Below are 23,027 nucleotides of genomic sequence, written 5' to 3'. Positions count from 1 at the left end.
TAGATTAATTTCAAAAAAGTGAAAAGCATAATCACTGGAGAGTAATGGGTTACACCAGAAAACAATAGTCCAGCTAGAGACGTCTCCGAAACAGTCAAAACAAGAAGATAAAGCAAAAACTGAAAGAGAAATTGAACAAAGCATTATCGTGCTGCTCCACGGGGTTCCGAACATCCTGTCAAGCAATAATGAGACGAAAAATACTGCGAGTGACCAAGTAAAATACGCACAGTAAAGAAAGTTGCAAAAAAATAATGACGCATTTAACGATGTCACTGTCTTGTCATTCATCTTGTCATTGGAGGACAAGACAAATCGCAGACCAGAATGCTTACTCTCAACGAATCGCAGTCGAAATACTGCTCCAGCGATCACGACACCCCGGTCTTTCACCAGGTCGTCTGCGGATGATTCGGCGCCTGGCCTCGAGCCGAGGTGTCGGGCCGGCCGGCCGCGTCTTGCCGCGACCGACCCGAACGGCCTCTCCGCGGCTTCGCCGAGGCTAACGCCTCTATCTTCGCCCGCTCAGGGCCGGGCGCGAACAAATTGTCGCTTGTCAGGAGGGATTCCGACTTAGAGGCGTTCAGTCGAAAGCCCGCGGACGGTAGCTTCGCGCCGCTGGCCGATCGGCCAAGCGCACGTAACAAATGTTGAATCTGCGGTTCCTCTCGTACTGAGCAGAGTTGCTATCGCGACGTCGCGTCACGAGACGAGCGTTCATCATGCAGTAGGGTAAAACTAACCTGTCTCACGACGGTCTAAACCCAGCTCACGTTCCCTATAGGTGGGTGAACAATCCAACGCTTGGCGAATTCTGCTTAGCAATGATAGGAAGAGCCGACATCGAAAGATCAAAAAGCGACGTCGCTATTACCGCTTGGCCGCCACAAGCCAGTTATTCCTGTGGTAACTTTTCTGACACCTCTCGTTCGACGCTCTCGAACAGACGAAAGGATCGATAGGCCGCGGTCGCTATTCGTACTGAAAATGTGATCGGTGGCGGTCTCCGCGTGGCGAAGACGCGAGATTAAGGAGACAAGGAAGGCCCCGTGAAGAACGCCGCCGTCCGGCTTTACCGACTGAGCGGAGCGGCGGTCAGAATGACGCGTTTGAATGTTAATTGGTTTTTAATGTGAAAACGTAATCATGAACAGTTACTTACTAAGAAGCATATCATACACCCAAGGCCGGATTTAGACCATGAGAGGCTCTAGGCTATTCCATTTGTGAGGCCCCTCCCTATTTTTGAGCTCAGAATTTCTTTCTAAACAACATCACATGTCATTGGTTAATGTTAAAAATATGAGTGCATTAAACTTTTCGTTCTTTTTATTTCCACATGCATGGGTGCCAATTTTTAATTAAAAGAATAAAATTTTAGTTAAGGCAGTTTTGCTTTTAATTTTAATTTCTTTGATCAACTAATCGTTACAATAGTTGTAAAGTTTATTTACAAGGAAGAAAAAATAGTTACAATCATCAAAAAGAGTAAGACTAGGCAGGGTTGGAAGTAACGACTAGTTGTCACTATTCGATAGCGTTATTCGTTGCTTTCTGAATATCGATTGCTTATACCCATTCCTTTGAAAAATAAATATCGAATGCGCGTTATTCACTGCTTTTTTATTCAAGCAAAGAAATCATTATTCGTTTTTCACTAATTTATATTTAGGATAACTACTAAATCATTTTTTGGTTTTCACTTCCTTCGTCGTCAAAACGAATTTACGAGATGTAGTTTTCGGATTACTATCTAAACTATTCCCCTCCCGGTTTTCGAACTTTAAAGGATTAAGGAAAGTTTTGCAGCAATACAGTTCAGAAAAACCATGCCAGATTATGTAGTTAAAAAAAAACATAAAACGTTGGCGATATCATGGTCTTTCAAACTTCTCTGGCATTTGCCGTTCGTATAAAATCGGGGTAAAGGTGGCCCCATACTTGATTCAAGTGTCGGGTATGAGAAGATAAGGTTTCATTGTACTAAGCCTTTGGCACTAAGGAGAGTAGGGTGGCCAGTTCCTTTCTCTCGGCCACCTTTCCTGCAGCAATTATGCCCACCCAATTTATTACATCCTAGGTAGAGGTGAGCGGTGTTTTCAACAACCAGCTTAACCCTTTGCTTTTCAACGTTTTTTTGGAAGTTAACTGCTCAAGGGGGGGCCGTTTTTGGATCAAATTCAATCAGCTGTTACGTGTTATCCGCTGATGCTATTTCAACAGAAGTTGCACTGGTGTGAAAACAAATCATTTGTCTATAAGTTTGAAAAGTCATTATTTTGAAATTTTATATGTTAAACTTGATATTTCAATTTTTGCAAAGGTACCCAAAAACGACAATTTTGATTTATCTTGCCGCTATTTAATTACCATGCTAATCCGATTTCATGCAAAGTTCTGAATAACAAAGAGCTCAATCGAACGCACGAAGTGTGTGTGCGGTGTGCCGAATCATTGCATTGATAAAGATTTGCGAGCAAATCTTATTGTAAGCTACTCACTGATTCTAAAATAGTTACAATTAGAGTAATATTGTTACACGAATTTGAAAAAACAAAACTGCGTTTGTTGTCTTACATTTTTGTCCTAAACTAATGCATTCCGAAACTCATGGCTAGCTTCTAGTTTTATGGAACCAAATTTCTCATAAGTAACACCTTAGCCTGCTTGAATAGCTGTTTACATCTTTGTTTGTGTATTTTAGGTCTACAATTGAGTTTGTAGTATGAATATTTTTAGTAGAGAGAAGACAATTGAACAAGTTGTTGAAATTATCTGAAATTTCTAAGTTCAAATTAGGTGCTTTTGAAATTGTGGATTTGTGTCAAGTCGCATCACAATTATCATGCAGGCTCCATCATAAGTCATTTCGCTTACTGGTGTTTATAAACATGACTCATAAATTACATCCACAAACAATACAGCATTTACATCAACAAAGCTAAGTTAGAAGCCCATTTTTTATTGAAGATTGCGTCAATCAATTTGAAAATACAATTTTAGTCCGCCAGCGTCGAAACAATGCAACAGCGAATTGAGGAACATGCGTAAACAAAAGAAATGTGAAATAACCCACAGTCAGCAAATCTACATGAATTTAACGTTTACAAATGTTGAATCAATGTAAATAGACTGGATTGCTGACTGGGTCCTTATTGTTTGAAGCACAAAAAATACGCGTAAAGGCGACAACATCAGCAAGGCAGTGATTATGTTTCTGGCCAAAAGAAAATTAACTTTTGACTTCAAAGATAAAAATGATTATAACGAAGCTTCAAAGTTTGTCGTAAAACATTTTGCAGAGATACAATAAACATAATCACTTTGTGCCAGATTGTGAGAAGACTTCCTAGATTCTTTCCAACCATTTGCATGATTGCAAATTATTTTCTATAACTTTATATTGCCAAAAAATGGCTTCTTTGTTGAAACAACGTGGCTACAATTCTATAAAAAATTCTTAGGCCTACTACATTGAAGTAATGAAAAATTTTTTTGTGATTTTGCTGATGACGTTTTACAATATCCGAGAAGTAAAAAATAATAATGATGAATTATTTTACAAAACCGTGGTTTGCAAGCGCTTCACAAAAAATTGTTGGGGGAAAATTTACTATTAGACGTAAAACGTTTGTAAAAGAAAATTGTCGGTTTACGTATTTATAATGTTTATTGCGCTGTTATCGAATTATAAACTGCCTGTGTTGTCTACCTTTGTGGTTGCCGGCCAGCTTAGAGCAGCATGCAAACTAAGCGTTTATGGTAATTGCATCGTGTTATGATTCTCGAAAATTTCCCACAAGGTCTTTATTTTTATCGTGATACTTTCTGCCTCTTCTGTCCTAAACTTGAAGTTATTGTGCAGCACAATCCACATCGGTTTTTAGACTCAGTCTTCATTGAAAATCTTTTGTGTGGTGCATCATTTCAAGTAGTGTCTTCCCCTAAACTGTTACACAAATCGTCCAGAACCAGGTTGATTATTATGTATCTTACAGCCGTTGAGAGCCCGTTATTGTATGTGTGGAATTATTACTGTAGATGTCTGACTAAATTCATGCCAAAGTCGAGCAAATTCTGCTTTCGGGATCCTTGCCGTTATTTACGGTATTTTTTGTTGATAAGTTTAAGCAGCATTTTTCCAAGATAAATGAAGACATCGGTATTGTTCGTCACTTAGATTTAGTTTTCTCAGCATTGTTTATTCATTCTTTGATCCACTAGTTTGTCCCACTTTTGCTATAATTGGATCGTTTATAAATGGCGGGTCTTCACAATAGCCGGCCTCTTATACATTGGGGCAACGTATTCAGATGTTGAATCAATGAAGAAGAAAGCTGATTTGTTGTTTGTCTTATGTGACGCCTAACTTTATGGCTCGTCTACATTACAAAATATTTTGTAATGTACATTGTGTACATTGTACATTTTGTTTGTACATTACAAAATATTTTGTAATGTAGATGAGGCATTATCATCTTTATTTTGCGCTCTTTGAAACAAAACACAGTGCACTGTGAAACAAAAATACAGGACATAACAACAAGTAGGCGACATAAAGCAGGGAAGAGACGCCATCGAGTTAGCTGCTACGTGTAAATGGAGCCTATCTCACAATTTTGAGTGTATCTCACAATTACTGTTTGCAAAAACGCTATTTCTCCGGCTTCTCCCAAAAGCATTTGCAGTGATACATTTCCTCAATTGCAAGTTTTGTCAATGAGAGCATTTCCATAGAACGTTTATTTCGAAACCAGGTTTTCGTGTCTTTACCCAAGAGAAGATTTCTTATTGTAACGTTTTTTATTCGTCAATGAATATTATCTGGTTGAAACAACTGTTTTGAATAGTTTGTGGCCTCCATAGCCTACTATTTTGATCGTGGATTGCTATTCTTCTTTGTAGAGCTGATAACGCAAAAAACGTTTGCTATTATTGTTTCTAATTAACAGCTTTGCGATCACTGGCTTTTCTTTGTAGCATAAGAAATTACGCGCTTTGTATTATTGAGGTCAAACCAAACAAAGGAAAGCAAGAGGATGCTTCTCTCTGCTCGCGCATATCGATGCACGAAGCAATTATGAGCTTATGGCTTGTTATCGCAATGTAATCCATTTCACGCTTTGCTGGAAGTTAGCTAGAAATAGCAAAAATTCACTAAAATCTTGAATTTACAAGAAAACTACACAACTTTTAGCATCAAATTTAATATCATCAGATCCGCCTGGCAATTTTAGGAAAAGTCAAGAAAAACCAAGTGCATGGCGTTACTGTGCTTCAAATAATTAAAGGAAATTTGAGGGGAGGGCCAAATCTGGCCTCCCTTTGAGGAGCAAAGTGTTAAGCCGGGAGTCGAACCAGGTTCGCATAGTTGAAAAGTCAACGTCTTATCCATTACGCCGTCTCACCACACAAGATGTACAGTACTTGAGTGATAATACATTTATCTGGCTCAACAGCGGCGTACAGCCATCACTTCATTCCACACTCCACCGCAAATTTTGGTGAAATATGTGCTTTATTCACATTGCAATGATTATTGCAGATTTATTTATTTTTATTTATAATAAACAACTAGTTGAATGATTTCACAAAAGTGATAGGCATAATCATTCGAGAGTAATGGGTTACACCAGAAAGCAATAGTCCAGCTGAAGACTTCTCCGCAATATTCAAAGCAAGAAGATAAAGCAATAAACTTCAAAAGAATTTGAACAAAAGCATTATTCTGCTGCCCCACGGGGGGTCCCCAACATTACAGCAAGCAATAATGCGTCAAAAAATACTGCGAGTGACCAAATTAAATATGCACAGTAAGGAGAGTTGCAAAAAATAATAATGCATTTATCGGGACCTTATTCTTGTAACATTCAATATGTAGCTATTAACTACACCAAACAAAAATTGATGCATGACTCGGAAGAAATAAACTTTACTTGATCCACCCGAAAACAAACTACAATTTTGTCAATAAAACGCTAAAACGTATTATACAATAGACTGTGCATTAACGAATCAAACATAGAAAGATCGAAAATTGTTGTGTAGGCTTTTGTAATACCCAAAAATTTACATGGATGAAAACCCGACCAGGTTGGTTGGCTTGATACTATATGACACTTTTTATAGTTTACTTAGTTACGTGTCTGTGGCAAGAAACGCTGTGGAATGAAGGCATCCCTTCATGAAGTTCCAAAAATAAATCGCTATTTATTGAAATAGTCGTACGCTCAAAAATAAGAAGTTTTTAAATTGAGCCACTTTATTGTAATAACCTATTCAAAATCTTCCAACGAAATAATGCCTACAAACCAATAATATCAAATACATAATGTTTTCAATAACAATCTATCTCTCGTATTGCACAAATCATTTTGAACTTGAAAACATTTATTCGCACAATACAAGATTATTAAATAAAATGTTCCTTTTCTTCACTAAAATGCATATTAGCGGCAGGCAACCAATTGAATCATTGATGAACCAAGTTGTGGAGTAAAATAGAAGAAAAAATTAAAAGCAAGGACTTGTTTTGTTTAAAAACATTTAAGACTCACTTAATAAGCCACTTCCTGGTAAGTTCTGGTAACTAAATACACTCAAATTAGTGACAAAAACTAAACCTACATTAGGGGTCTGAGGTGGTACAAAAATAAACCCTTGCGAGTAGAGAAGAAAGGAAGAAGCCTTACTAGAAAGTTTTCCCAAAAAATTGTAACTTCACGTTGGAGGCATTCCTACTCGCAATACCGACATCGTAGAAAGAATAACTCAACTCCAAAAGGCCCTCATCAGAAATTCTTCAAGAGATTCACTTCTGCAAGGCGGAAGGACTTGTGATTTCACGTTACTCACCAGGTACATCAAGATAAGAAAGTATTGAACAACATAACTCACAGGCAACTCAAATTTCTCAGTCACATCATCAGAATAAAAGAATTCGAAAATCTCTGTCTAAGCCGGAGACGTGCTCGTGGCACACAACGAACTACATTTGTATCTAACTTCAACGAAATACATCAATTAGCCAACCAAGAACACTTTGGGACACTGCACGACAAAGGGAACATTGGAAAATTTTACAAACTGAAGGTCTAGTTCATAAAAGACTGCATAGGCTATAAAAGTGCAGTAGTAGTAGTAGTAGTAGTAGTAGTAGTAGTAGTAGTAGTAGTAGTAGTAGTAGTAGTAGTAGTAGTAGTAGTAGTAGTAGTAGTAGTAGTAGTAGTAGTAGTAGTAGTAGTAGTAGTAGTAGTAGTAGTAGTAGTAGTAGTAGTAGTAGTAGTAGTAGTAGTAGTAGTAGTAGTAGTAGTAGTAGTAGTAGTAGTAGTAGTAGTAGTAGTAGTAGTAGTAGTAGTAGTAGTAGTAGTAGTAGTAGTAGTAGTAGTAGTAGTAGTAGTAGTAGTAGTAGTAGTAGTAGTAGTAGTAGTAGTAGTAGTAGTAGTAGTAGTAGTAGTAGTAGTAGTAGTAGTAGTAGTAGTAGTAGTAGTAGTAGTAGTAGTAGTAGTAGTAGTATTAAAGGTGATGTTTCAAGGCTTAAGTTCTGTGCTGTTAACACCAACATCCACCTCATCTCTTTCTTTTTCAAGTAACGCTTATATGTGTATCAACAGCTGTTCGGACAGTAAATACAGATCTGTAACAGTAGGCTACAGCAAACTTTATAATAAACAAGATATCAACGATAGTACACATAACGAGCAAAAAATTATAAATTCAGACACTGATGCAGTTGACATTTTGATAGCACTGAACCGTAGCTCTCATTGTCACAAAAGCTTTTTTATTTTCATTCATTTGGTTGATTTCCAACTAAAACTCACTTGTGATGCCATGTTTACGTGGTCGACGAGTGTTGTGTTTCTACCTGCCCCTTCTTTTAAATAATCTACCAAACTTCCGTGGCACATAAATTCCATGACGATGTGCATGGTTTCTGACAAAATCTGAAACAAAAATGCAGCTACTTGCAAGCTGGTGCAGTGGTTGTTAACTTTTGTTTGTACAGGTTACCCCTTCATGGAACATGACAAATAAATAGACTCCAAGTCCAAATTCTCTCAAGCAGATAAATACAATACAAACGAGGTATGCCTCAGTCTACCGTAACCAATGATTTCCATTTTTTAGCATAGAAACATGTGCTGTAACTGCCAGATTTTGTAAATAGATAATTTTTAAATATGATTAATAATAAATTTATCATTTAAAAGTTATAACATTACGGTATACTGTAACATCAAAACATTTTGCTAAAAAGGCTATGTTGCATAAATGTGAGTAAGTTGTTGCAATGTATTTATGCATGAAAATATAAAAATAAAATTCCAAGAAAGAAAGCACTTTTAGTAAATGATTTGAACTTTACTATGCTTTTCTCACTGATGAAGTAGCAATTTAGGTAACACCATCCAATTGATGTAACCAGTATCCAGTTGGCAAGCCGGTGTAAGCTCCATGTGCTATTTTAATGGGCTTGTAGGCTTCTGAGTTACATATGGATTTTGTGTTTGTGCCACACAGGCTTAATGCGAGCTCTTAATGGAATGGCTTAACGCAATATGAGCAACTCATGTGATGCCCATAAATGAATGTGGGCAGCTCATAAAAGGTACCTAGGAGGTACCGTCATAGCAGGTATGCCACTTACCGCGTCGTACACATAGACGAGTTTTTCGTGACGTAATTGTTTAATCAATTTTACTGCGGTAAGAAATGCTTCCTGTGACATCGTTCCATGCTTTAAAATTTTTACTGCCACCTTAGTGTTTCCATTCCAAAAACCTTTAATACAATACGGTTTACGATGGGCATATTATATAAATCATTGATATAATTGTATAGTGACTCACAGATAGGATAGTTTGGTTCTTAAATAACTTAGCATTGTGCTTAGTGCGAATTTTTAGCATTTTCATGAAAAGTGGCCAAGGTTTTTTTTTCTAGTTTGGCAATATGAGAATATGTTCTGGAAAAACTTGTATCAAGACATGTATCGTAAAATCGCTTTTGTATCAAACTTGCTTTGTGTTTATTACAAGCTGTTTATAATACTTGCTTGATAAGAAGCAAAAAATCGCTTTAGTGTACATTAAGCAGAAAATTACTTATGCTAATTGCTATCTATAGAAAGAAAATAGTTGACAACTATGACAGGTCGTGTTGATGTACATGTAGGCTAGTAGGGTGGTCCTTATTTCGAGACTTTTGAATTTTTAAATGGGAGCCCTTTAAAACAGTTCAAAACTGGTTAAATATGAAACCCTCAAATTTGTTTTAAATTAAACAATATCTTCTGATGATCTTTAAAAACAAGATCAACAAGAACTTGTGATCTTGAAGATCAAAATCAGATCACCAAAACAGAGTAATCTTGAACATCAAGATCACTGTTTATGTAGCCCGACTTGGAAGAATTTAGTTTTTGACCAATGAGATGGCAAAAAAAAAAAACTTGCAGACCTAAGCAACCTGGTCATAAGTAGTTCGTAGTTGCTATTGCTGACTTTTTATTTTTTTACTATCTATTCGAGTGCGGGGTAAACATTAGGGTGGCTCGTTTTTGAACTTTTTTTTAAAGTCTTTCGTGGTAGTGGGGAAATGGTGCCAATGAGTGAGAAAACAATCATGACAAAATTTGAGATTCGTAACAAATTGTCTTCAGCCTCCTCATGGGGCTTAAAAATCGAAAAATGAGGTCAAAAACGCATTTTTTTCAAAAATATTTTTAGTTTGGTTAGATACAATATTGTTTAGATATATCTAATTAGCCTAAGAAAAAAAATTGGAGTCATTTGAACTATTCCTTCAGCTTCCTCAAAGCTTCTGAAAATTTCCACTTTGCTGAAAATTTCGCATTTTTGTGGGTGGTTACATGATACATAATTGCGTTAGACATTTTGCCAGCTATAAAACGTCATTGTATTTCTCTTTATAGACCTGTCCTGAGCTGTTGCGTCATTTTTTAATGAAATTGGGTTAATTTGGTAGGAAAAAGTTACGTCTTTTATTTGAATTTACGTCACTGACGACGTTTGTAGTTATGTAACCACAAACAAAAATGCGAAATTTTCAGCAAAATGAAAATTTTCAGAAGCTGTGAGGAAGCTGAAGGAATAGTTCAAATGACTTCAATTTTTTTTTAAGGTTATTTAGATATATCTAAACAATATTGTATCTACCCAACCTAAAAATATTTTTGAAAAAAATTGCGTTTTTGACCCCATTTTTCGATTTTTGGGCCCCATGAGGAGGCTGAAGACAATTTGTTACGAATCTCAAATTTTGTCATGATTGTTTTCTCACTCATTGGCACCATTTCCCCACTACCCCGAGAGAATTAAAAAAAAAGTTCAAAAACGAGCTACCCTAGTAAACATGCTGCTTTTTTCAATTTTCTTGATTTCCCTTTTTTTATTAAAGTAAGTCAAATGTCCCCGAGTAACCACAAACAAGGTTGAGAATGGCAACCCTAATGCGAACCTCACATGGTTGCATTCCTCAAATGTTGAAAAGATATTTCGTAAGGTCTGTGGGAGGCATCCAGGCACTATCAGCAAGACGCCGTTGATTGTACTGCCAATAAAGCGAATATGTACACTTCGACCTCGCACAGGTGTACTATGCTTAGCAGTGGGGTAGACCAGCGCAAGGGCTGCTGTGCGAAAGTAAATATTTAAAAAACAGAAAAGTGAGAAAATTTGAGCCATTTTTGCCATACCCAATATAAAGCATAAGCGTAGATTTACTTTTTCTTGACTAACACAGAAAAAAAATTTCAATTTTGAAATGGCAACACTGACCAAGCTATATTGATACTTCATGTCGACTTTTTTTACTCTTATCGTATCAACAGTGGCTTAATGTTAATAATTGCCACTAACTCCTTTGCACAGTAGGCTACAGGTTTAAAATACTGCCTCCATCAAGTCAACTTAATTTCCAAAGTGATCTTGATCTTATTGGTTTTGAAGATCAAGATTAAAACAAAAAGATCTTAGACCAAGATCAAAGTGATCTTCAAGATCCTGATCAGATTTTGATCATCAAGATCACATTGTATTTTTCAAGATCAATATCACGCCCATCTTTATCTGTAGGTTACTTACTTTTTTCAGTTTGTCCTTCGTTGAAATTAATATTTGCAAATAAACTTTAGCTATTATATTAGTCTACTATTCACCGTTCAGTTGACAGATATGGTAGTTCTAGGTATACCTAATTTTTATAGTTTTGGTGTAAAGCGATTAGGCTATGTTGATAGTGCAGGCAGTTCATACGTACCTTGAGGGGTACAAACAATATTAACCGAATAGGTGTTTGTTTGCAGATAATATTCTAAAAACAAAATGTCCTACCGATCAATTGACCGACGTGGTAGTTGTAGAGTTAACCGCACTCCATAATGACGTATAATTATTACAATTCTAAAAATGCAAATCTTAAAACTTTAAAAAAATACATGTCTGTATACTTATCATTCCTACCTATCCAAATTTCCCCAAATTGTCCATCTATTAGTTTGGTTTGCAATTTTAGTTGGCACCTGTTTACTTCCCACACATCTGGTAGCTTCGTGGGTGGTAACACTTTAGTAAATGGTTCGGTCAGTCTGCAGCACAATCCATCTGCCCTCTCTGAACAAAACAAATTTGTTCTGAACTAAGTTGATTGATTGTCCATTATTCACACTTTACGATTATGTAGTCCAGGTGTGGCCAACCACTCAGATGCCAAGAGCCTCATTTATTGCTTTGTAAACTGCAAAGAGCCATACTCACATTACCACTCTGTTTCTGCCTTAGCTCAGCAGGATTTTTTGTAAATGTAAAATGTTACACACAAACATGAAAGAATGACATAAATTTACAACTCATTTATTGTTTTGTATATTAGGCTATAATACTTAGTGGAGCTTTTAGCAATTCTTTTAGTCACAACCCTTTGGGTTAGCACAAGTTCAATTTTTCATGGTTGTTTAATTAATTGCCCCAAACCGAGCCCCATCTCTTAATTTCAACTTCTAATTATTTTATTTCAGTTTGAAAAAAAAGCAGGAAATGTGAGCACAAATGTGGGTTGAATCTGGGCAGCCCAGTTATAAACTTATCTACACATGGGTGGTAGGTGAGTTGCCCAATGCTAAAAAAAAATGTTTTTACAAAACAAAAATATTTTTATTGGTAGTATAAAAACAACTTTGTCAGTGTTGTTTTATAGGCTACTGCCAATAATTATTGCAAGGGTTCATGTGAGATCTCATGTGAGCAGCCCATTTCCGCAATAACATTTTACAAATTTTAGACTGAGTTGAATTTTCCACATTAGTTCAGAATATTAGTAGTTTAAACTAATGCACCATTTGTTATAATAACTATATAGGTATATTTACGCATTTTCATCTTCCCTTCAACTACAAAGATAACTTGCTTTCACTCCTTTTGAATACGACGTTTTTTGAGGTTCAGTGGCGCATTGCATCTGTCTGTGATCCAGATTACAAAGGACATCAGTTCGACACCGCTTGGAAGTGTTTTTTTTTCAAACCGGGTTGCCTAATTGGGAAGGAACGTAACCTCGTGGACAAATATAACTGGGATCCAATCTGGCAGCTCAGTCGGGGCCAAATATATTGCCCCTTTTGGTACCTAGATGGGCCCCAGTTGTCATTGCTGGTTGGGTTTGCACATCTTTTTTTTTATCTTGTTGGTTCTTCATGGTCTATAGCAGGGGTTCCCAACCGGGGGTACTCGTACCCCTTAGGGGTTCGAGATTAAACATCAAGATCCTTGGGCCACAGAGAAGCTTTTCAAACACATTTGACAATACAGTTTTATTTTGGAATTGTGAGTGATAATATGTCATTACCGTCTTTGCTTTGAAAAAGCAATTATCTACAAATAATTGTTGTTATTTAGTAGGCCAAGAATTAGCCTCATTGTCTCATAACAATGCGTTTTTTACTTGCTGCTGCTGAAAATGAAAACCTTGTTAATTTTCCTTGATCAAATTGCAAATATCTCTTTGCTGCAAAATGTCAAAAATGAAATTATTTTCCATTTAAAGATGCTAGTTGATTCTTTCGATGGTTACTTTTTTGTTGGTGAATTGAATTGTTTCCAGCATTGGATTATAAATCCATTTCTTTTTGATTTAACAAAAATTTGAAGGAAAACATCATCGAAACGAAAAGCTGCCAAAAATTGAAACTGCTATTTGACAAATCAAAGTTAGAAGATATTTGGTGTGTTGCTATTGTTATAGTCGTCATTTTATTTACGTTGAATATATGTAACTCGTGACCAGCGTCACTACATAATCACAGTTCAGCGTTTTCTGGTACAGACGTTGGAATTGATTACTACCGCACTGCGCGTGTAATCAATTGAGCGTTCTGTACCACGTTCCTTAGTTGATTGTTTTGCGTTTCTTTCTTACTATATATTTTGCGTTGCTTTTATACAATGAATCAGTAAGTAACAAGAGGTAAATGGTTTTCTCACTTGGTTGGCTATCGCTACAATTATTATTGTTTATTTTATATTAAACGTCTGGAAATACAACAGACATTTAACTTTCCCAAGTCTTGCTATGGACGCCATGACAGTGTTGATTCTCTTCTCAACAACTTATTACTGTAGAAGTGGTTTTTCGACCATGATGTATATCAAGAATAAATACAGAAATCGCCTGTAACTGGACGATGATATACGTGTTGCCTCGAGTAAAATCGAACCATCGTTTGAGCGAATTTATCAATGAAACAGCAACAAATATCTCATTAAGAAGTGACAAACAAAATAACTGACATTTAATTTATTTTGGTAATTTTTGCATTTTTGTGTAAAATATCGGTTCAACCTTTAATTGAGCTATTTGATTTAGCAATATACCTAAAAAATACAATTAGAATTTTTTTGGAGGTATGAAGAATGCTCTGACCTGACAAAGGGGTACGAGCAGCAAAAAAGGTTGGGACCCCTGGTCTATAACTTGAGTTTATTGACAAACGCAAACACGCTTCGTACCGAGGCAAGGTAGCATTTTGAGTTCATCTTGGAATCAACCAAGTTCTAGGTCGATCTGGTCCTAGGTCCTATGTCCACTTAGTTATAGGTCGACACAAAAAAAAACAGAACCATAATTCACCAAGGATCCCAAGTGCTCAGGAAAGTTTTTGTTTTCTTTTCTGCGAGTTTCACGACATCTCAATGCCGAAAAAAGCAAGAGTGTAGGTTACATAGCTTTCCGACAGTCATCTTAGAGCACATTGCAGCGACAGGTCACCTGACAGCTTTTGGTCCAAGACAGTAATCAGATTCTTAAATTGCCTGTGGTTGATTGAGCGTATTATTGCGAACGTAGTTGACGATTTCCATCGCAGGCTTCATGACGTTGTCCAAATTCGAAGTCTTAGGCATAAGTAAGCTTACTTCTTGTGGGGTTTTAGAAAATTGACTTATGCAAGTTATGTTACACTGTGGTATGAATGGTTGAATAATTCTATTTGTGAGATTGTTGATAGAAGTTCTTGAAGGACTTTACGAATGGTGTAGCACTTCCAAGAAATAATCAAAATAAACTCTCAATAATTTGACAGCAACTTCTTAGTACAACTCTCGTAGTTTATAGCAGCTAGAACCTTAACAATCGTTTCCATCTTCTAATAATCTCAACTTCTATAGAGAAAGAGAGAGAGAGAGAGAGAGAGAGAGAGAGAGAGAGAGAGAGAAACCTTTTATTTTGTCTGTTGCGACAATAGTACGGTACAATTATATACAATACGAATAAAATAGTACCATAGCTATCTAAATACCACAACAGACAGAAAGCAACGAAAGACTATATCAGTCATCGAGTCAGCTGCTTCCCAGTTCTTAATGTGATAAATGTCAAGCAGCGGCAAATTACGTTGAAACAAGATAGGCTGATGTTCAGTAATATTAATAAAAGAAAAGAAATCATGTGCTGCTGCGATCCTCAAGTGAAGTCCTGTGGTTTTATTCAAATATAAACTTTATTCCGGGTGACTAAACATAGGAAAAAACTTTTGATATAGTAATACGATTCTCATCTAGGCTACTCATAATATCTTTTCATCGTCTCATCTACTCTCATTTTTATTAATTATACTTAAACAGGCTGCTATTTATAGTCGTTTTGTTTTGACCAGCAACTCCTAGAAATTACGGTAATGTCACTTCACAAAAAATCAATATTCTGGTCAAACATTACCAGACATACATACGTTTGTGACGTCATGAAAGCATACCTTACGTCAGAATGTTTCTTCAAGTTAAGAAGTTTCTTGAATTGCATGAATGCAAAATCATTTAGAAGTAAATTTCGCAATAGAAAATTCCGTAATTAAAGGTTACTATAGGACAGAAATCAATAAGATCTCACAAGAATTACTCAGTGAAAATAGCCCACTTGTTCAAGAACAGAATGAAGCCTGCCATCTAGGCTACGCATATTGATTGTGACAATATCCTCAAATATGTTTATGCTCATCGTGGCTCTGTACATATGATTTTGTAAATGATCACGCTCATGAAAAGAACGTCCCAACTTTTTCGACTCCAGCTAGCAACATGAATTCAATAAAAGCCATCCGTTGAGCTTTGTATTTATTTTTACTTGTTTTGTTTAGTAGCTGCAATTCTTCGACCTTTCAAGTTGTAGAATTGAATAACTTCATCAACTATGAAAAAGTTTATAAAGAAATCAAATGAATCATGCGGCGTTGAAATGTCACAACTTCGGACCGAACAGGACGTAATAATTGCAGGTTGATTTAATTCATTGCTGGACCTTTACTGGCTTACTGGCTCCATTGGCTTCCGTGAATTCTTTTACTGTCTACCGAGATCTAAAAGTAATAAACTCTACATAAGTTGTGCAGTAGTCTGACTGACCGACGTACAGTAATTTGCATGGCTACCAAAGTTGCTAGATATTTTTCAAATTTCCAGCTCAATTGCTGCTAAAATATAGTCTAAAAATATCCAAATTATTTTCATGTTAAAATATGCCTAAAGGCTTAAACATAACCCAAACAATAAAAAACTCGCACAAAATAACGTCAAAATTGAAAATTTATAGACGAAAATGGCATTTACAGTAGTTTATGAAAATCGGTTTGAAATAAAACGAAACCAAACAAAAAAACGCGACTGCTAAAAGTTTCGCAACTCCAAAACAAACGAAGCCTAAAGCTGCAGAACTGGCAACTCTGGCACCTACTGTTGTAAACAGAAAAAAATTGCGGTTTCAACTGTGATAAGTAGATCAAGAGATAATGTTTTTCTTCCGCCACAGCTGTTTTCATTGACAATCAACAATACAGAGCTTTTATAAGACACAATCCTACTGGAAAGTACATGGGTCATTTTTAACCAATTGTGTGTTAATTTAGGATAGGACACAAAAAAAATCACTTGCTGTGTAAATAAAACAAGCTTTTGCAATAAACTTTTTTTTTTACATAAAAACACTCGATTTTAAGGGATTATACATGGAGCGCTGACGCGAAACACCTTTAGCAACCACCAACATTGCATGAAGCTCGTCACTGCATCACTTTTGACACATTTATGCAACCTAGGGTTAACAACTGAGGTATTGAACCTAATATATCGTGTTCTATTGTATATAAATAGCTATGCTCAATCGTTTGTTGATGGCCGCAGTCTCTACCATCTTTGCCTCGCTCAAAAGCTAGCAATATTGCAGACTGACCATGACCACCAATTAAATAAGCACTTCGAATTGGTGAGTAAATGTCGTCACCGCAATAAATTTAAACTCAGATACTTCAAATAGCACAAACCACCTAAGCAAGGGATAAGAAAACTTTGATAATAGTGAAGTTATTCACTTACTCAACCACAGTATGTGAAATAGTTCACATCAATATTCTAAGGCAGTATCAACCCTACAGGCACGAGCAAAAATTAATCATATATAAATATTTCATGTTTATCTTCCAAGGTAAAGTCAGAATTTAGTACATACAAAAAAAGTGCACATGCAGTAACTTACCACGATAATGAGCAACAAGTTTGAATAAATCCGTAAATAGTTCAGTTTTGGTTAATATATAGAAATACCCAGTGAACTTTTGCAGTATTCTATAATGCTGAACTGACACCTCATTTTCTGGATCATTTACAAAGAGGGAATAGGATCCTGAAATGGCGATGCAATGTAGTTTTCTTACCTACACAATCTTAATCAGTAGGCTACAAGACGTCAAGATACGTAGATTGTATTTCGGAACGTTTTGACGTTCTGCAGTTTTTCAGATCTCTGCTATTCTAATTAGTTTGACCAGTGGTGAAATGACAAATGTGTTTTAGTTTGACCAGTGGTGAAATGACAAATGTGTTTTAGGTTTACCAGTGGTGAAATGACATATATGTTTTAGTTTGTACAGTAGGAAATTTCAAAAAAAAGTGATGACCTTAATCACGTTCTCTTTAAGGTATGAGAAAAAATGCATATCTTTCAAAATAAAAAAATCAATTACTAATCTACAACAACTAAACAAAACAAAGGATGGATGCTCGATATCTGCCATGAATTTTCGTCACTTCGTCACTTCCGGATGCTATTGACGTACTGTATGTAATTAACTATAACCCGTTTTGATTCTTGGACAGCGAAAAAGACTGGAATTTTGACATCCACAATTAGGCTAATTTGACCTGTTTTCAGTTTCAGTTCTTTTCCTACTACTGTACAGTATACCCATGCATTACAAAAAACAGTCTTCACACAATATCAATACATATAAATATCTCTCCAAAAAATTCCACAACCAATAAGTCATTATTCTTTCCCTACGGTAGAAGCATCTTTGGTATTACACGAAATTCAGTAATTTGTTGCGATTTGGTATCACTAGGCAATTTACCAGTTACTTCTGTCACATTTCGTTACAAATTGAAAAAAATAACACTTTTTTTAATGGATTCTTATTAAAGTTTTACACTTACGATTGAAACAACTAAAAATCATAGCACTTTTTTGGCCCAGATCACCTGATTGGTGGATTAGTGGTTAACCCTATCTTAGTAAGAGCTGTTTTCGTACGCGGAAAGCACGTCACGGGCTATCTTAGCCCCGTGGTATTTAATCGCTAATAACAGGAGCTATGAAAATCACAGAACCAAAATATTTTACAAGATAATAGCCATGTGTATTGTGCGTATAGAAATTAAATTTTTACTCAACAAATTTATTAAAATAAAGTGTCTAAGATGAAAAAACGTCAGACAGTCGGTTTTTATTTTAATTTTCTGAAAATAGATTCAAAATTGAAATTTTTGAATTATAACTAAACTAAACAAAAAATTACTTGTGCTCATTAATATAAGGCATTTTTGAACGTTTCTACATTTCAAAGTAATTGCACTACCATTAACATATATATAGGCTAACTAGCATTGCACGAAAATGTCTAGCCACCTGAGACGAAATGCTTATTGTGAAGGGCAGGAAGGTATAAAAATGACCAGCTTTAGTGTAAAAAATTCAGAAAGAATAAAAACTAAAAGTCAAGATATTTCACATTTCTGGCATATTTCCTTCTGTGAAATATTTCACTAATAGAGTGGGGCGTCCTCATAAAACCCCGTGTCGCTACAGATAGGGTTAAAGTGTCCGCCTCTGAGTCGGTAAGTACTGCGGGTCAAACACTTTTTTATACCAAACACTTTTTAAAAGTGGTACTGTATTACAAAAACATATTGAAAGAAACGAAATCTTTCTGTGTTGCACTGTTTTGATGCTAAACCGATAGTTTTACCTGTTTCAGCTCCCTGGATAAAGCCAGTCGTGGAGACTGACAAAACGTCGGAAATAAGCTAGTTGTTATTTTCAACATCTTGTGACAGCCTTGTCTGTAGTCACCGGAAAATCGTAAGAAAATGAAAGTACAAAAAAAGAATCGCAAGAAACTCACACATGCATAACGGTTAAACTGAGCAAGATAAATTGTTACCTGGATTTATGAGGTTCTCTGTTATCATAAACGTTCCTGGAGCTGAATTGGATTCTCGTAAGCATCTTTCGCAAACTTGTTTGCTTGTGGGGCCAAAGTACCATCTAAAACACACAAAATGTCAGTCACACAAGTGTCAAACTCGACAATTCCTGCATCATTACTGCATTGTTCTATTAGTGTGGCATGAGTGGTGCTTACTATTAACCCTATATTGCCTGAGTGGCGATACATGCCTTGATACAAATTTTTCCAGAACTTATTCTCGTTTTGCTAAATTAAAAAGATATAGCCTTGGCTACTGTTCATGCACCAAGCATCAAGCTCTTTAAACTTGCTGTCGCGGCTTTACCAGCGTTGGGGCTCAAGTTGCCAACTTCCTAGTGGTGAGCCCTGGTAATTGATTCTTGCAATATAGCGGATAACAACAAATCGAGACAGCAATTGTAGCTCACAGAGCTCTATGCAAATCTATCCTGTACAGAGTGACGCCAAACTAGAGCATGCGCTCTTCATTTCTAATAATTGTTCGAGGCGGCAATTTCGGTTGTCGTAGGGGAAAGCATCACCTTGCTGCAGTTGAATGTGGAAGGCCTGACCAAGTCTAAGGTCAATATTTTACAACATACAGTGAAGGCCAACCGAGTGACGGCTATTCGCCTTGAGGAGACACAGGTCACCAACCGTGTTGTTCTGAAAATTCGCGGATACATATTGGCTGCACAAACGTAGGCCTATAGCAACATCCATAGTATTGCCGCTTTTGTAAAAAGACCACTGGTTCTATAAATACAGAATCTTTTGATTTTACTTAAATATTATCCAAATTTATTGCGTGTCACGGTTTCTTTTTATCTCTTACCAGGAAAGAGACTTGTAAAGGTTCAATGACGTAGTTTAATGGGATATTACCGAAAGGCAGTCAATTAAATGTCGAATAGTTCTACTAGTGAAATGATATATGAAAATTCTTGAAGGACTTTAACGAAGATTACTCACAGCTTCTCATGTAACTCTAATTTCGATCACTATTTATATCATCACCAATTCCCATCTACTTGTATTCAATTACTTTAACTCTCAATCGGCAATAACCTCTGCATCTATTACCCACTACCACAACAACAACAGTTTACAACTCATAATTCATAATAATCTCTTATAATTATTACGCAAATTAAACCACTATTTATAGCAGGTTGTTCGGTCTAGTAACTTCGAGAAGGTTACGTAATGTTACATCATAAGAACTCATTGTTCTGTCAAGTTGCACTACATGTAAACAAGCAAGTTAAAGAAGCTTCCAGATTTTCACGTAGGGTAGAATGTTCTAGAAATACGTCACATAATACAGATTTCGCAATCAGAGTTTACCACCGGACAGTAAACGATAATCACATATAGCATAAGAATCCCACAATCAAAACAGCACGTTCGGTCAAGATACAAAGCAGCCCGTCGCAAGGCCTTGCACATTGATTGTGACACTGCGCAAGTTTCGCCTTGCAATGTTTTATACTTTACATGCGAACTTTATACATTTTACACTTGCTAAAAGTTTGCTTGTTCTTTTTGGAGAACATTGTGTGTTTCCGTATTGCTCATTATAGAGGCAACGCTTGCCGAGTAGGCTACTGTCTGCAAATAAAACCAAAAAAAATGTGAGACTCATTCTTTTGTCCCTGGCTTTCTCCTTGAAGTGTAATAGCGTTGCCAATCAAACATTTGTGCTGATGGAAAATTTTAAGTTATACAGAAAGGTTTCAATCTAAAACGTCATGTTGCTGCAAGCTGAAATTTTCCTCACAAAACTTTTAGAGGGCGTTTGTAAAACGAAACCCACTTTCCTGGCAGATATACTTTTTTATCAAAATGCTTGGGAGTCTACTAATTTCATCGTTTCAATGTAAACCCTAATCCAGTCAACTCACCAAGTGAAATATTTTTGTCGTTTGCTGTCAGACTTGTCGCAATGCGCTTGTTAGCCTTTCCATAGCTAGCAAATCATTCTTTTTTGTATATCAAATCAGAGTTTGTAGACATATGTTTATTGACTTTAAATCAATATAAAAAGATCAGATTTGTTGGCTGGGTCAATCACGTGCTTCAAAAACGAATATTTAGTCTTGAGATAAGACAGCGGTTGCGCTTGCTTTTTTATCATGAAATCCTGGCTCAACTACAAGTTTGAGCTAGTTGTTGAAAAACTTTTCTCACTTTTAAACTATAGATAAATATAACATATTTGTTTCTCTATCTTCTAAAACTATTTAAATGAATATACCACACCCAAAATTGGAAACTCTTGTGCCATACTCGGTGGCTGAGAGATGGAAATAGACGTTTCACCTCTTTGTTCTAAAAAATTGTCTATTAAAATGTGAGGATAATTAGGTGTTTTTGAAAATTGCAGCTACTCTTTGAACTTTTTTAAAACATTGCTTGACAATGGATCACTATCCTCCAAAAATTAGCTTTATGCATATTTTATTTTTACTAATACAGTAATTGCAGACTTTCTTGGGTAAATTGTTTGGAGAAAAACAGACAATGGACGATTGGGTTAGGGTTGGAGGGCGCAAAACATGTATTCTTTGTTAAAGGGAGGTGAGTAAAAAAAATCTAAGAATAACTACTGCAAGCTAGACGGTTCACACAAAAATTGACTTTCCGTTATACGAAAATTAACAACTTCAATTCAATATCACAGTAACTAAACAGACAAACGTACTTTTGTGGTATGAGGTCTGTGTTTGCAACGTAGTTGCTTGGAATGTATCCTCTTTGACCAGTTGTAGCTGAACGTGCTTTCAACCAATCTCCTTTTCTGTGAACATATTGTGCAAATATTTTATAGTTATACGCAATGAAGAAAGTACCATATTATTTTTAACTCTTAGAAAGCTGGGCCCTGGAGTCTTGCTCAGTTTGGGGGGGGGGCTGTCGATTCTTGGAAAGTCTAATGCAACTATGATTTGTACATTTTGGAGACAGCATGGCCGATCCAATGTATTTGGTTTTTTTGGACTTAATTGTCTGGGTCATGCTTGCTCTACTGTAGGACACGTGATTAAAGATCATTTCATAAGCTTTATTAAAATATGACAAAAGGTCATTGCCTGGTTGAACGTGGCTATTTTTGTTGTGTACATATGGATGATCATGTCGAGAAACTTAAGGACAGCCTAAACGTTTCAAGATACTCCAGTGTCTGTTTTTACTCACTGTTGTGTCGAAAGCATTGGTGAGGTCACCCAAAGTGATGAAGAAATCCTTATTTTGTTTCATAGATTTATTTTGTAACTGTAACTACTGAGAAAACACAGTGCTTCTGTTTGGTCTAAACTTCAATGAAGCTGTGAGATGAACTCTTCAACTAAGAAATCATTTTGATGTTGATGCGTTGATTGCTTTTTGTTCAAATTTTTACTCAAGGCTTCTTTGTAATTATTTTTTTTTAGTAACGTTTTCTCATTTATAATGTACATTGTACACTACAGCCTTCCCATACAGTATTGTAGGTAGCTATCAAGTTTGAGAAACCGGCTCTAGTGTTTCCTTAGCCTTAAAGAAACTGCGTTCGATTAACTTTTTAAGTTTGAAATATTGCTCTAAATTGTCCAGATTTAACCCATTAAACGCCGCACCTATTTCTAGAAGTTAATTCTTTTTCATTTTTTGATGTTAGTAGCACCCTTTCAGTTTCGACAATTAGTAAAAAAAATTGATTTTTTTTTTGTTTGTTTATACAAAATCTGAGGCGTTGCAGAAACGCAACGTCAGCGGGCGATAATTTTTTTTAATTGTTTGACTAATCGAGTGTTAAGACTTCTTTACCTTTGCGTCTTCTGCGTCTCTCTTTTGACCGTTTTCTTTTTTTCCTTTGAACATATAAAAATCTAAGACCATATTTTAGTCAAGTGCGAAAACATAGTTTTCTATTCACAATTGCAAACAACGAAATCATTTGGCATAAAAACATACGAGTAATAAAAGTACACAAAAAAAGTACTCAATAAAA

General features: G+C 36.0%; 1 protein-coding gene across 1 annotated transcript in view; it reads right to left on the bottom strand.

Moving 5' to 3' along the window:
* LOC145782815 (uncharacterized) overlaps nt 1-23,027 on the bottom strand; it is a 56,039-nt gene that overhangs the window by 5,975 nt on the left and 27,037 nt on the right. The window contains exons 13-18 of the mRNA XM_082594582.1: nt 21,738-21,833; nt 19,007-19,110; nt 17,044-17,190; nt 11,487-11,636; nt 8,651-8,784; nt 7,824-7,946 (exon numbers count right to left, since the gene is read on the bottom strand). Of these exons, the coding sequence (XP_082450708.1) occupies nt 7,824-7,946; nt 8,651-8,784; nt 11,487-11,636; nt 17,044-17,190; nt 19,007-19,110; nt 21,738-21,833 (754 nt within the window). The remainder of the gene's footprint in view (nt 1-7,823; nt 7,947-8,650; nt 8,785-11,486; nt 11,637-17,043; nt 17,191-19,006; nt 19,111-21,737; nt 21,834-23,027) is intronic.

The sequence above is a fragment of the Aplidium turbinatum genome, chromosome 14 (assembly GCF_918807975.1).
Source record: "Aplidium turbinatum chromosome 14, kaAplTurb1.1, whole genome shotgun sequence".
Lineage (NCBI taxonomy): Eukaryota > Metazoa > Chordata > Ascidiacea > Aplousobranchia > Polyclinidae > Aplidium > Aplidium turbinatum.
This window is presented reverse-complemented; position numbering and strand designations above follow the sequence as displayed.